Genomic DNA, 14,361 nt, shown 5'->3' with positions numbered 1-14,361 from the left:
CTCTGCTACTCTGGTTTACTGTTGTTTTGTTTTCCTATTTTTTCCCAACCTTTTCTTCCTGCAAAGACAACACATGAAGAAATAATATAAGGAGTCACTGTCCCGGCTTCCCTAGGTGTCCCTCATACTCACCATAAAACGCTGATCCTATGTGTGTCCAAACTTCACCTCTGCCTTCATTCATTTAGTGAAAGAAGCTTCTAGACTGGGTAAATGATTTTTTTTTTTAATAAATGGGAAAGTTGGACTCTTGCTTCTAGCCATGAGGTGTAGCCAGTACTGAACTTGCCCACCTACCATGAACAACTAGAAAACTGGACAAAGTATAAGAGACAAATGTTTTTAGACATCGGACCAGGGTCATTGCAGGATTCTGAGAGAAGGAAAGCAAATCAGGTTAGCTCCTCTGATGTCACCACATGCCCCGATTCTGGACCACGGCACAGGGAGAGGAATCCCCAGCATTCCTCCTTGAGCCGAGGTCTCCTTGAGCTGAGGAGCAGAGATTGGGGGTCAGGGAGGCCAAGGAGAGGGATGGGGTGGAATGAGCCACACAGAAGAACTGCCCTTTGAGAGCTTCCCCTCCCGTCTTGAGTCTTTGGTTGAAAACTGCACTGTGCATGCATAGGATCAACTCTCCAAGGTCAAGGAAAGAACCACTATTGGAATTTGTAAGTTTCACAATTTCCAGAGCTCACACAGTTCCCATCAGTCAAGTGAAGAGACCTTGTTGCATAAACAGAGCACGCAGAAAAGAACTCAAAAAGGTCATGCTTTAGTCATAGACAAAACTAGCCCAACAATAAAAGCTAGTCTAAACCTGTCATTACAAAAAAACGTTAAAAACAAGACTCAAAAAGATCAATCTGATTCAAAATTAATCAAAAAAAAAAAAAAAAAAGAAAGAAAGCCCCCCAAAACCCGCAATAGTATTAAAGGAAGACAAAAAAATCTGGACACTCAAGAATGTAATATTCACAATGTCTAATATGCCATCAAAATTTACTAGACAAGTGAAGATGTGAAAGATGCAACATGGAGCTGGGATAAAAACCAGTCATAGAGGCAGACCCAGGAAAGATATAGATGATGGAGAGATAATGGACTTAGCCAAGAAAGACTTTGTTTTCTAAAACAGTCTCCTACCCTCAAGAATTTTAAAGATAATAAGAACCTAATGAGGAGAGAAATTGAAGGTAGAACCAAAGGAAACGGCTAAACTGAAGACTTTGTTTTCTAAAACAGTCTCCTACCCTCAAGAGTTTTAAAGATAAGAACCTAATGAGGAGAGAAATTGAAGGCAGAACCAAAGGAAACTGCTAAACTAGATAATATAATATCTGAAATAATAAAAATTCTCCATACCTTTGCCAATCCATGGGAACTATCATGATTTTTTAAAAAATATTTTAATATGAAAATAATTCAAACATATGCAAAAATATAGAGAAGAGGATAATGAACTCCCAATATCCATCCCCCGTTTCAACAATCCCCCAATGTTCTTTGAGTTTCATCTGTCCTTCCAAAACTCTTTTTGTTTTGTCTGGGGCAATTAAAACAAATTTCAGATATCATATCATTTCACTCCTAAATACTCCGGTGTTCATCTCTAACAAATAAGTGGCCAAAGCTTAAACGCATACACACAATGCCATTATCACACCCCAAAGATTAGCAATAATTTATTCCTATTGCCTGTTAACCAATCCCTCCTCCGTTTTTCCTGATTGCCTCAGGAAGTTGGGATTGGCCATTTTGGTGCATTTGCTCCTCTCATCGCTTTTAGCTGATACATCTCTTAATTCTCTTGCCTTCTCCTCTGGTTTTTCCAGGGCAGGTATTTGTTGGAAACAATCCAGTGATTTTCCAGGTCATTTTCCCGAGAGAATGTCTCACTTCATTGAGGAGTTCTTTATTTTTTATTTTATTTAAAAATAAAAATATATTTATATGTATATTTTATTGATTTCAGAGAGGAAGGGAAAGGTAGAGAGATAGAAACATAAATGATGAGAGAGAATCATTGATTGCCTGCCTCCTGCACACCCTCTACTGGGGATCAAGCCTGCAACCCATGCATGTGCCCTAACAGGGAATCAAACCGTGACCTCCTGTTTCATAGGTCGATGCTCAACTACTGGGCTACTGAGGAGTTCTCTACATTTCTTCTAAGCCTCCTATTTCCTGTGGGTCGGTAGTTAGATCTAGAGCAAGCATGTCAAACTCACAGCCGGTGGGCCGCATGCCTCGTTTATTTAAACTCGCGGCATGCCGGCTGGGAGTTTGACATGCTTGATAGAGGCTCGATTAGGTTCAGGTTGGAGGTACAGAAATACTGCACAGGCAGTTCTGTGGCTTCCTGTTGTGGAGCTTCGGGAGGCCCACGTCTGGGTGCCCCATCTTCGGTGACATTAAGATGATAGGGATCAGCTGTTGCCAGCCTGATCCACTCATTATAAGGTTCCCCAACAACACTCCACCTAATGGCGTTAGCTCTCCCTTGGAGTTGTAATTTTAAAATGTCTTTGCCAACTCAGTAGCTGATAAATTGGTTAGCTACTGAGTTGACCAATTTATCATATTCTAGTTGGTCAGTGTTAACTTGTTACTTATTTCTCAAGTCACAGGATTCCTCTCCGATTCATCTGCCCACCTCCTTCCTGGCCAGGCCTCCTCACAGGGTCTCGGTCATCTCTGGTGCACCCCTAGTCGTGCCGGTCTCATCCAGCTCTGTGGATGGCTTGATGCAGAAACTACTGCATGCACAGCCCAGGAATTGTCTCCGCATTCCAGGCCACAGTAGGTACCAGGCACCTGGCCCTGACTCCAGCTCCCCACTGGAACGACTGCTTTGCATAGCAAGGTCGGCGATGTTTCTGAAGCCGCCAGCTTTACAAGAAAGCGGCCAGGGTCACCGTGAAACCTCCATGGACAGGCTGCACAGCCCCCAATGGCACATCCTTTCTCTACCGTGGCCGGTGCTGCAGAATGAGAGAAGGTTAGTGCAGCAGTAAGTCTGCTCAATCCTAGTCACTTTTCAATGTCCGGGTCCTCTTCCTAAGACACCCAAGTCCGTGTGGGCTAAGCCATGAGCAGTTTGTGGCACAGACACTGTCCTGAGTCACTGGGGCTTCTCCCCTGCCAAGTGGGGTCATTGGCTTTGGGCCACTCTGTGCTTGTCCACTCTCCCTCCTCTTAGACTGAGTTATTTCCCAGGAAGAGCCAAAGGCTGGAAACAAATACTCCTCAGTGGGGTCAGCCCAGAGGCCACAGAGACACGCCCAGATCTGCCTGAATCCCAGGATGAGCACAGGTCAGCCTGCCCGCGGGAACCTGCCCCCGCCTACCCAGTAACAGAAAGCAAAGAGTCGTACCCTCGGAGAGGGGCAGGGTGCTCCCAAAGAATGTTTTTCCAAAAGATGTTTTTTTGAAGGCAAACAATGTAAGGACTATTTTTGTAATCCAGGTATCTCTGTGAAAATGTTGAAAATCTCCCTAGGAATTCCTCAGGCAAGGCCGACTTGAGAAACGCCGTGGACAGCTGCCCGGCCAGCCCTCCGGGACCACGCAGGACACCCACAAGGCACGCCTTTCCGTCCCCGCCCCCCATGAGACTCCCTGGAGCCACAGGCACTGATCGAGGACATGCTTTGGAGTTCGGTGTATTTTTTTAATAGTTTATTGATTTTTGAGAGAGAGAGAGGAAAGGAGAAGAGAGAAACATCAATCAGCTGCCTCCTGCACTTCCCCCACTTGACGTCCTTCAGGAGGGAGAGGGAATGTGACCCAGGATCAGACGAGTTTCCCTGTTTGGAGCAAACAAGTCCTTCCCCTCCCAGGGCCCCTGTGCAGGAGCTGAGCCACCTGACCAGCGCTGTCTTCAGCAAGAGGAGCGCCAGTGCCAGGAGTTACCACGTCAGCAGTGCACACACGCAGCCCAGCTTACCAGCCACCCACTCCACCCAGGAGGCAGCTTCCCACCCGGAGGGGTTTGAAAAGCCACAGACCCTCCTGTCCCCTCCACCTGCCCCAGACTCCCCAGCATCCTGCCTTTGTCCCATTCTCCTGGGAGAGGAAGGCGCCCTCTTTTCCAAGGGGGCTCAGGTGGCATGAGTTAAGCCACTGCCCATTTGAGGGCGGTGCCACCTGTCTGCCAAGGGCCCCGAGGCTCCCTGGGCCTGCTCAGACGCACCTGCCTCTTCCCCTTCACGAACCCTGAGCTCAGACAGCCGGGCACGCATGCTGCACCTGGAGCTTCCTTCCTGGCCAACTGTGGAAACCACAGGGAGGATTTCCAGCTCAGCTCCAATGCCGCCTCCCCTGCCGCCCCTCCCACCTCTCCCCTGCTGCCCCGTGTCTCCCGAGGACTCAGTCACATCCAGTCACTTCTGTGCCCAAAGCAGCCAGGCTCCCAAAGCCCTCTACCGCCCTCCCGGGCCACAGGGCCCTGACACTCCGGAGCAGTGGTTCTCAACCTTCTGGCCCTTTAAATACAGTTCCTCATGTTGTGACCCAACCGTAAAATTATTTTCGTTGCTACTTCATAACTTTAATGTTGCTACTGTTATGAATTGTAATGTAAATATCTGATATGCAGGATGGTCTTAGGTGACCCCTGTGAAAGGGTCGTTCGACCCCCAAAGGGGTCTCCACCCACAGGTTGAGAACCGCTGCTCCGGAGGGTGAGGGCCAGGAATCACTCCTAATCCCAGTCAAACCCATGCCTCCAAGTTGAGCCCGAGGGACACACCGTTTCACTTTTCTGAAAAACTTCGTGGTTTCTCCAAAAAGTGGACTTCCCCATTGTGGGGAGGCTCCTCACCCTGTGGCTGGACACTGATTCCTCCAACAACTTCTGGAACATTCCTGGGAACGCCCTCCTCAACACCTCCTTCCTCCCTCCTCCGTGGAGCCTCCACAAGTGGGGACTGACCCCTCTCCCTCAGGTCTCACCAGCCATGCCCGTCAGTCCTGATGCTGGCGGCCAGGTAGGCCTCCATCCATTCCCTCCGCTCGCCCCCTCGTCCCAGGCCCAGGCCCCATTCCCATCCCACCCCTCTGGTGCACTTGCCTCACCCCAGCCCCCTGCAGCCTTGCTGCACCGTCTCACAAACGGGAGGAGAGGACACCTCGGGGCTCCCTGGGGAGCTGGGGCAGGAGAGGGAGAGGCTGGTTGAGGTCACTTCCTCCCGGTGGCATTGCCCACTCTCTGCCTCCCACCCCAGAGCCTTTCCCACGGCCAGGGGGGCAGAAAGATGGGGTGGGACCTGGTGTGCTTGGTGTCTACTCATCATCTGGATAGCAGCAAGAAACAGGGGCGAGGGCCACACGACCACACACTGCATTTCCCAGCGTTCACCAGCTGTGCCGGAGGGGGCTGAGGAATGAGGGCCGATCTTGGGAGCCGAGATCTCTCCCCGCCCGATCCTGGGGCATGAGGGCCTCCCACAGGAGGGCGGTGGACAGAGGGGGGAGGGATGGAAACATCTGTGGACCCTCAGACTCAGGGCTGATCCTCCCTTCAAGAATGTTCAGATACCGAGCTGCTCTTGGCATAGGCATACCTCTGCTTTCATGGCCGAGTCAAAATAAAAGATGGGTTTCCTCGGCAACCAAGGAAACATCTCGAGAGAACGGTTATATTGTTTTGAAATGTTTTGAAACCTTATCAATGGTTTCCAGGGAAACCCAGGCTTTCCTAGGTAACTCTAAGAAGAGGCACAGGGGAGCAGGTCTGAATTCACAGTATGCAAGCACGCAGCCATTTGTGAAGGCAGAAGTATCGAGTTCACTCACATCTGACATTTAATGTCCGTGCCTGTTCAGTCTGACATCCAGTGACTCCTTGGGGAGGTCAGCATTACCTGGGTCACAATTTAAGACATCACACAAAGTTTTAAAAATTATGGCACTTGTGAATCCCATGAGAATCGAAAGTTTAATTGATATTATGAAATACACTTTGGGGAAAGCCAGATTTGAAGGACCAACTCAGCAGCCAAATTTCAGTCAGAGCAGCTTGTCAGTCAAATGGCAGCTGTGTCCGCAGAAGCAGCGATGGGACCGCCAATGAATCCGGGAAAGGTGGCCCAAGCCCTCCCCGTGTCCCACCAGGCCGTCCTCACCGTGGCTCCGTCTCACCATCACTGCTCCCCACTTACACTCAGGAAAGCGTCCGGCAAGCCCGCCTTCCCAGTGGATGCTGACTTTTCATTCTCTCTGGCATCCGCTGAGGTCGCCAAGTGCCTCTGCCTCCCTTCAGCAGTGAGTTCCTTTCCGTTCTCAGCTGGTTCGTGATCGCCTCTCAGGCTCAGCTCCTGCCTCTGAAGTTCACCTTCGCCCTTGCTTGCTGTGACCGCACAGGAAGTCCTGGCTCTGAATATTGCTCCAAAGAGCAGCAAGGGAACAGCCGACGGCCACCATCCTCTACGTCCAGTCAGCCCTACATCACCACATCGCTTAGGAACATCTTGTTTAATTAAAACGTGCATTTTAATTTCCTGAGTGATATTTTTCACTGTCACCGTGCTGTGCACATGCTTTATATGGCATCAAACACAGCGGACCGCAGGCAGGAACAGATGGGTCTCACTCTGTGTCAAACTGATATCATAGCACACAGAAAAATAACAGTTAATTTGAGCTTGAAAAGGTTACTCAGACCATACTGCCTCCAGTGGGATATATTTTTAAAGACAAAGAAATGTTGAAATGTACATAATAGGTTTGTTTTCAGTAGTGATATGGGTGCAGTGATAATAAGACTATTTCATGCGTATTCTTTTGCACATGAATCACTATACAAATGTCGGAAGCCCAGATTCTTGCTGTGGGAGGAGGTAGTCCCACAGGAGGCGTGGGGCTGTGAGGACAAGCTCCCTGATGTTGGGCTGGAGGTGAAGGCATCGTCAGTATGAACTCATGATGTTTTAAAAAACATATTTGAATCTCTGTCCATTGAAGAGTTGAAGGAACAATGACATCCGACTGTAATGAGCACACAGAGCACCCAGACCTTGGTTTCTAAATACCTTTCTCCACCAGAGGGAAAGGTGGCTGACCCAGGCCTGGAGCAGGGAGGGTCCAAGGTCAGCCTGGGACACCCAACAGTGCCAGGAAGAAGGATGTGCCCAGAGACTAGCGGGGGCATTAAAGTAGCTGCATCTCACAAGTGACGAAAGCCGAGTCAGGTTGGCATTCGGTTCCCAGGACTGCCGTGACCAATGGCCACAAACCACCCGGCTGAGACAGCAGCCGTTTCTTCCTTCATGCTCCGAAGGGCAAATCTAAATTCCAGCTGTCAATAGGGCCAGGCTCCCCCTGAAAGCTCTAGGGGAGGGTCCTTCCTGCCTCTTCCTGCCTCGGTGGCTCCAGCCTTCCTTGGCTGGTGGCCGCCTCACTCCAGTCTCCCCTGTGTCTGCACTTGGCCATCTTCTCTGTCTCTGTAGGTCTCTGTGCCATTTTCCTGGCTGTGATTTTGAAATATAATTATGCATGATGCTACCTTTGGGGAAATTGTGTGAAAGGTTTATGAGATCTTTCTATTTATTTTCTTTACAACTGCATATGAATATATAATGATCTCAAATGTTTGTTAAACAAAAAGTGTTGTCCGAGGGAGAGACTGAGGGAGGAGGAATCCACAGGTCCTGGCGTCTGATTGGCTGCAAGACAGAGAAGACACTGAAGGAGGCCTGGAAGTTCCAAGCCCGGGTGACGAGGGGAAACCAGGACAGAACAGCAGGGGCAGGAAGGGAGGCGCTAACCCCAGGGCCAGACCAGGGGACTCTGGTCAGCATGAAGGCCTAAGGGACTGGAAGTGTGCTTCTCTTTGGGATGCAAGTAATGCCGGGCAGCTGGAGCCGGCCTACAGGAAACGGGCAATTTCCTAGGAGGCTTCCAGGGAGACCTCGAAGCTCAAGGCAGACATGCAGTTGGGCCTCCGGAAGAGTTAGGCCACCTTTCACCTTTATTTTCCCTTAACATACTGGCTTTCTCTCTCAGTCCAGGGCTGCCCCCAGCGCCCAAGCCCCTGGGAGCAACTGACCCCAAACTCCTAGGGAAAAGTCTCCTAGGCGGGTGCCCTCCCCTCGGGGCCAACAGGGCAGGGCCATTTTACACAAGTGGCCAGAGCTCACCAGAGTGTGAAGTCTCAGGGGTCATCTTGAGCTGGGCAGGCACCCCCAAATGTATCCATCACAAAAGTCCTTAGAGCACCTTGTATTCAGTCCAATATGCTTACTGGGACATTAAAATGAACCCCATTTCCTCTTTCAAGAGTGGATTCTCATGTTCTCTGACTATCACATATTAGGAAGATTTGCAACAAGAGCTGAAGCTAGCATTTAGCCTGGCTTTTAGGAAACCAGAAAATTAAATTAACCGGAACATCAAATCCCCAATCTGAGAATCAGAGTTTTATTTTATTATAAATCCAAATTTATGCAAGTAAAGATCATTCTCGTATGGATATGCAGTAGCTGCTTCCCCCACAATCCCTTAAACTTTCTAAAACTATTCCTTATTATTCGGATAATTTATCTGGAGATAGTTCCTGGTACGATGACCTTTTAGCACAAGGCCGTTTTTCTTTAATGGAGAAACACTGTTTCTTCACACAGATGAGCACACACCCCGGAGTGTCGTCGTCTGTGGCCTGAGTTGCTCTCTGGGAGGTTTGCTGTGACAAATCTCGTCATCAGCTGAAGGTCAGGCGCCAGCGCCCTGCAGGACAGAGAGAACTGTGGGACCTGGAGCCACGGGGAGAGCATCAAAGCAACACCATGAAGGCCCGCACACAGACATTTCTTCCCTTCTCTTGTAGGAAAACCTCTCAGAGGAGGATTTCCCCTCTTGCAAGGGTGTTTATGGGACTGAGTCACAAACAAGCACCACGTGCTGAGTAAATAAATAAATAGGTGGCTCAGGCACCTGCTTCCGAGAGCGAGAAGGGGATTTGTTGACTTAATCCCACCCTTGGCCTCCTGGTGAGTCTTCATTAATTAAGGCTCTGGAAACAAAAGAACTTTGTCTTCTTTAATCATGGAATTTCCAGAACATCAAAGTGGACAAAGAAGTTTTCAGAAGCTCTTTGATTCTAAGCATCTTCCTCCTGCTCAGGGCAGCCGCCAGGGAGGTGGGTGGAGGTCACCTGGGAGGAGGATCCCCCATAAATTTGAAGGGTGGGGGCTCAGGCCAAGGTGGGAGGGGTTGGTTGGAAATAGGAGCTTTGGGCAGCCTGGGGAGATATCCCTGCCGGGCTGGCAGTGGGATGTAGATGATATAAAGCAAAAATCACATTCCAAACATACCATTCCCAGCGGAGAGTAAATATACTCAGCAAAGCCAGGTTCAAAGTGGGCTCTGCAGAATATCTGCATGAAATGCTGTTGAAGAGTGGGAGAACCCAAGGGCTGAGTTGGAGGTCTTGGCAAACGTGGGCGTGCCCGTTTCTCTCGGAAGTCATGGAAGAATCCAAATGAAAGAATCCCAGAGAAATGCCATGGGAATGAGATGTGTACAAGGCTGTGTGGGAGCAGAGCCCTGTGGGGCCCCAAGGTTCCAGCCGCCGGTGCAGACCCCGTGTGTAATCCCCTCCTGGTGAATGTGCCTGGACTGGGGAGGGAGGGATGTTGCTCTTATGATGGGGTTACACGGTGTGACAAGGTAAGGGGACAACACTCCTGCAATTATCTGACCTCACCTGTGCAGCCGGCTGGCCTTGCAGAAGCACAGCTGCGAGGTGAGCGGCCACGTCACTAGGACCCGAGGGAGGAAGGCCTCTAGGGCTGACAGTGACCCTGATTGACAGCCAGCAGGATGAACGCAGGGCCTCGGGGCTGCCGCCACCTGGTGCTGGGTTCTGCCAACACAGCGGGGAAGGTGGGACTGCGCCTTGGACAAGAACCACGGCCCTGCGGCCACACCCTGAGTGCAGCCCGGTGCCACCTGAGCGGAAAGCCAGCTGAGCCATCGCTCACAAAAACGACAAGAGAATAAATGTGCTGTTTTAAGCCGCTGTGTGTCAATCTGTTACACAACAAGGGAAAACGAATACAGATCTTATCAGAAAGTCAGCATAATTTATCTTAGCAAGAGTTTTAAAAAGAATTCATGCATCTGTGAGAACAGAGGGCTGCTGGGGTTGGGTTAGCAACTTGAGGAACCTCGGTGCATCCCTTAGAATGCAGAGCACTGGGTCGGAGTCAGGCGATTTGATTCTGGCCACTCTTCCCTGGCAGGCTAGCCTGGACCAGTAACTTCATCACCACGGAGGCCAGTTCTAGACCCTGCGAAGTGAGGACACGCAGCCACAGGGCTCCCTGCGTTTCCTTCTAGTTCAAAACACTAGCTGCTGGAGGGGAGCCACGTGGAAAGCCCGGGAAGGACGCAGGCAGCCTCTAGGGGCACAGACTGGCCCAGGCTGGCAGCCAGCAGGGAAATGGGGACCTCAGTCCTGTAAGAAACAGAATTGGTCCAAAACCTGAATGGGTGTGGGGCTCATTGATCCCGAGCCTCCAGAAAGGCGCGCAGCCCTCCCCACAGCCTGCTTCCGGCCTGGGGACACTCTCGCCTCCTACAGCTGGACTCAGACTCTGACCCACAGAACCGGGAGACAATTAATGGGCTTGTTTCCCGCCTCTGGGTTTGTGCAGGTGTGTCGTCCGTGTCCCTGGAAATTTGCTGTGAGGTGTATGCATGCGCATCGCGTGCACGGAGGTTTATACTCATACCTGCCCTGCATGCTCGTGGGGTCCACTGTGTCTGTGAATCATGGGCCAGCTGTCACTCCAGGGGCAGGTCCAGCCACCTGCTCCCAGGGGTGGCTGCCGAGGTTGGGGACGGGGCATGGGTTGGAAGGGTTGGGTGGGTGACTGGCCTGACGCTGGATTTGCAGCCCACGCCTCATTTCTAGCTGTTCCTAGTGCAGACGGGAGTGTCTCTGGGGAAGCTGGTGGGGACTGGGTGGGGTGAGCTCCCATCAGCCAGCCTTCCACCGCCCAGGCTGAGGTCTCCGTGGCTTGTTCTCCTGGGTTCGCTGCTGTTGTTGGCGTTGCCTGGTCGGGGTTCCCTCCCCCGTGTTCAGGAGAATGTTCGTCGTCCAGAGGACGGGCTTGGATTCACCTGGGCCACTGAACCCAGTCCTTATGCTTCTGGAAGCGTGGTGAGCTCACCGTACAGAGGGGTGGTGATAACGGTGTGCTTACAGGGCTGAGGGAGGCTCAGAGGAGACTTGTTCTGAGGCCCACGTAGTCCTTATTCCTGCCTGTCTGTCCGGGGGCCCCGTGGTCCCTGGTCTCCTCTTTCACAGGACCTGAGGCCGGTCCCCATCTCTGCCGGCACAGAAGTGAACACGGAGGGTGTGGCTCCTCCTACAATAAGCCACTGGGAGATTCATGGGCGCGGGGCAGCCTCTCGGCGGCGAAATCCAGCAGGGATTCAAACTAGGTAATCATTTAGATCCCCTTCTCCCCCACCACCCGCTCCAGTCCCGGCTCACTAAGAATGCTGCATCCACGGAGCCCATCCAGTTCACAGAGAAGGAGCGGAGTCTCGGGCTGGAGCGCGAGCGCCACCTGTCGGCACCGGCAGCCCACGTTTTTCCGTGGGCCTCTGTGCCAAGACCCCACCCATCTGGATCTTGGGCAAAGTTGCTAATGGATTCTGCCTTTGGTCTCAGCGAAGGGGGCCGGCAATTAGAAACACTCCCCCAGTAAATATATTAACGAACACAGGCTCCCCTTTGTTCAGGGCCTGGCACTTGGCGCTGCCACCCAGTGATCCTAAACCCTAACCCTCTGCTTTCCTGAATGGCACCGTCCAGGTCATGGGTCTTCCGCCTGGAGACCAAAGGTGACTTTGTCCTGAGCTGTGCAGGTTTGCTGGTTGTCTGCTGCACCTGTCAGAGGCGACCACGGCGCTGTGAGCTTTTAGGAAAGAGGAAATACAAAATAATCCCCTCGACGGGTGGTTTCTTGCAGGTAGCGTGGCTGCGTGACTGTGTGACTGTCACTGCCCAATGGGGCCAGCATTGCTTTCCTACTGTCTGTTCCTGTCATTGACCTCAGAAACATCCCAGGAAAAGCAGAGTTCTCCGAGCACCTGAGCATGGTGGTGGAGGAACACGTTTCACTGTGAAACCACTACATGTAGCTCTACATATAACACGTGTGATGCTGAAACCAAGTCTCTATGAATCCTGATATTACTTTAAGGCAGTGGTTCTCAACCTTCCTAATGCCGCGACCCTTTAATACAGTTCCTCATGTTGTGGTGACCCCCAATTTCATTGTTACAAATTGAACATAATTAAAGCATAGTGATTAATCACAAAAACAATATGTAATTATATATGTGTTTTCCGATGGTCTTAGGCGACCCCTGTGAAAGGGTCGTTCAACCCCCAAAGGGGTCGAGACCCACAGGTTGAGAACCGCTGCTTTAAGGGGTGGTGGAAATCATGCGGGTAACTTATACAATAAAATCCAAACATTTGGGGTTATTTTATGCTACGTTGATAATCCAGTTTCAGTTTGGCAAGATGAGAAGAGTTCTGGACATGGGAGGTGGTGGTGGTAAATGGATTGAAGGCCACCGAGTTGTACACTTTAGTTGGCTAAAGTTGGTAAATTCTAGATTATGTCTATTTTACCACAATTTTTTTAAAAAACTACTCACTACTACTTTACACATCTGTTCACTCTTCCATCCACCTAAAAGTGTTCTTATGAGGCTCACAGCGGTGCTGGGGTGGAGCTGAAAGAAGAGACCATGGTCCCCGTCTTCACTGGGCTTTTTACTGTCTCCATCGCTTTGCCCTTTCCAGGATGTCATGTAGTTGGAATCACACAGTTTTCCTTTCAGATTGGCTTCTTTCACTTAGAAAGATGCGTGTAAGCTCCCTCCCTGTCTTTTCTTGGCTTCATAGCTCATTTCCTTTTAGCGCCGAGTAAAATTCCTTGGTTGGATGCACCACAGCTTAACTACCCATCACCTACTGAGGGGTGTCTCGGTGGCTCCCAAGTTGGGGCGATTAAGACTAGAGCTGCTACAGACACCGTGTGCAGGCATGTGTGTGCACATGAGTTTTCACCCCCTTCGAGGAGGTACCAAGAAGCGTGATGGCTGCGTCATATGGTAAAAGTGTGTTCAGTTTGGTAGGAAACCACCAAACTGTCTTCCAAAGAGGCCGTGCCATTGTGCGTCCCACCAGCAGCGGGGGACAGTTCCTGTCGCTCCACGCCCCCGCCAGCATTTGGTGGTGCCGGTGCTCTGGATTTCCACAGTTCTAACAGGTGTGCGGCGGTAGGATGTTAGGTTTTTCCTAAAGTTTCCTTCCTGCGTTGCAGTCACTGCATCTGTAAGTGGAGGAGGAGGCATCGGCCAATGAACCACCCTGTGACGTGAGGGCCTCGTGTCTGGGGAAGAACTCTAGCCCGCAGGAGTGAGACAGAAGGACTCGCCAGCCCAGGCCTTGCAGACCGCGTGTTTCTTGGACACAAGAGCCCCGCGTGCGTGCTCAGAGGAGGAAAGACTCTATGATCATTGCAGGGCAGCCCTGCCCCCAGCAGAGCATTTCCAGCTTCTTACTAGAGGCATTTCGGCCTCAGCTGCCAGCATAGATTTGTGATCATAATAAAACTGAGCTACCCTTTCACTCCCTGGGGGTGGCAGCGTCCTCCTGCTGTGCAGGATAAGATGCAAATGGATTCTTTACACTCTCTGGAAACGGAACTCTGAGGCTGGCCGCAGCAGGCCGCCGCCGGGAGCAAGCCCATCTTAAAGTGCTCCAACCCTTCTGGTACTTTCCAGAACTCTTTACTCACTTCCGCTGAATTTTGTGAAAATCCAGACAGAGACTATGTGACTCACTCCATTTAAAATTAAGAAGTGGCCTGCTTGGCATGATGCTTAATTTTATGTGTCAACGTGGCTGGGCTCGGGTGCCCCGTGTGTTCATCAAACCCCAGGCTAGATGTTGCTGTGAGGTATTTTTTAGACGAATGAATGTGGAAGTCAGTAAGCTCTGTGTAAAGCAAACCACCCCCCACGGTGTGGGTGGGCCTCATCCAATCAGTTGAAGGCATTAAGAGTGAAGATTGACCTCCCCGGAGCAGGAAGGAATTCTGCCTCAAGTCTCGAGCAGCAGCACCCATTCTTGCCAGATCTCCAGCCTGCCGGCCTGCCCTGAGAGTTTCAGACTTGCCAGCCCCACACAATTGTGTGAGCCAATTCCTCCAAATAACTACCTCTTGATCTCAGCCCTTCTCTCTCCCTTCACATCCGCGTGTCTTATGCCTCCCATCCCTAGCCCTGCCCCCAGCTTGACCCTAATCGCCCTCTGCTGCTCACCCAGAA

The 14,361-nt window shown here is 51.0% G+C and overlaps 1 protein-coding gene across 1 annotated transcript; it reads left to right on the top strand.

Annotated features, from left to right (window-relative positions):
- Positions 1–2,625: 2,625 nt before the first annotated feature.
- LOC106727046 lies at positions 2,626–4,494 on the top strand. Its single transcript, XM_014544157.1, has 3 exons — positions 2,626–3,001; positions 3,470–3,658; positions 3,843–4,494. The coding sequence occupies exons 1-3, from the start codon at positions 2,748–2,750 to the stop codon at positions 4,114–4,116; spliced, it is 717 nt and encodes a 238-aa protein (XP_014399643.1). The 5' UTR covers positions 2,626–2,747; the 3' UTR covers positions 4,117–4,494.
- The last annotated feature ends 9,867 nt before the right edge of the window (positions 4,495–14,361 follow it).

This window comes from Myotis brandtii, unplaced genomic scaffold, assembly GCF_000412655.1.
Source record: "Myotis brandtii unplaced genomic scaffold, ASM41265v1 scaffold354, whole genome shotgun sequence".
NCBI classification, from domain to species: domain Eukaryota; kingdom Metazoa; phylum Chordata; class Mammalia; order Chiroptera; family Vespertilionidae; genus Myotis; species Myotis brandtii.
The sequence above is the reverse complement of the archived record's forward strand: the minus strand, read 5'-3'. Positions and strand labels throughout refer to the sequence as shown.

Coding starts and splice junctions, on each gene's coding strand:
- LOC106727046 (XM_014544157.1), top strand. CDS start 2,748: ATGCAGAAACTACTGCATGCACAGCCCAGGAATTGTCTCCGCATTCCA. Junction 3,002..3,469: donor GTGCTGCAGAATGAGAGAAG/GTTAGTGCAGCA, acceptor TTTGTAATCCAG/GTATCTCTGTGAAAATGTTG. Junction 3,659..3,842: donor GATCGAGGACATGCTTTGGA/GTTCGGTGTATT, acceptor TTCCCCTCCCAG/GGCCCCTGTGCAGGAGCTGA.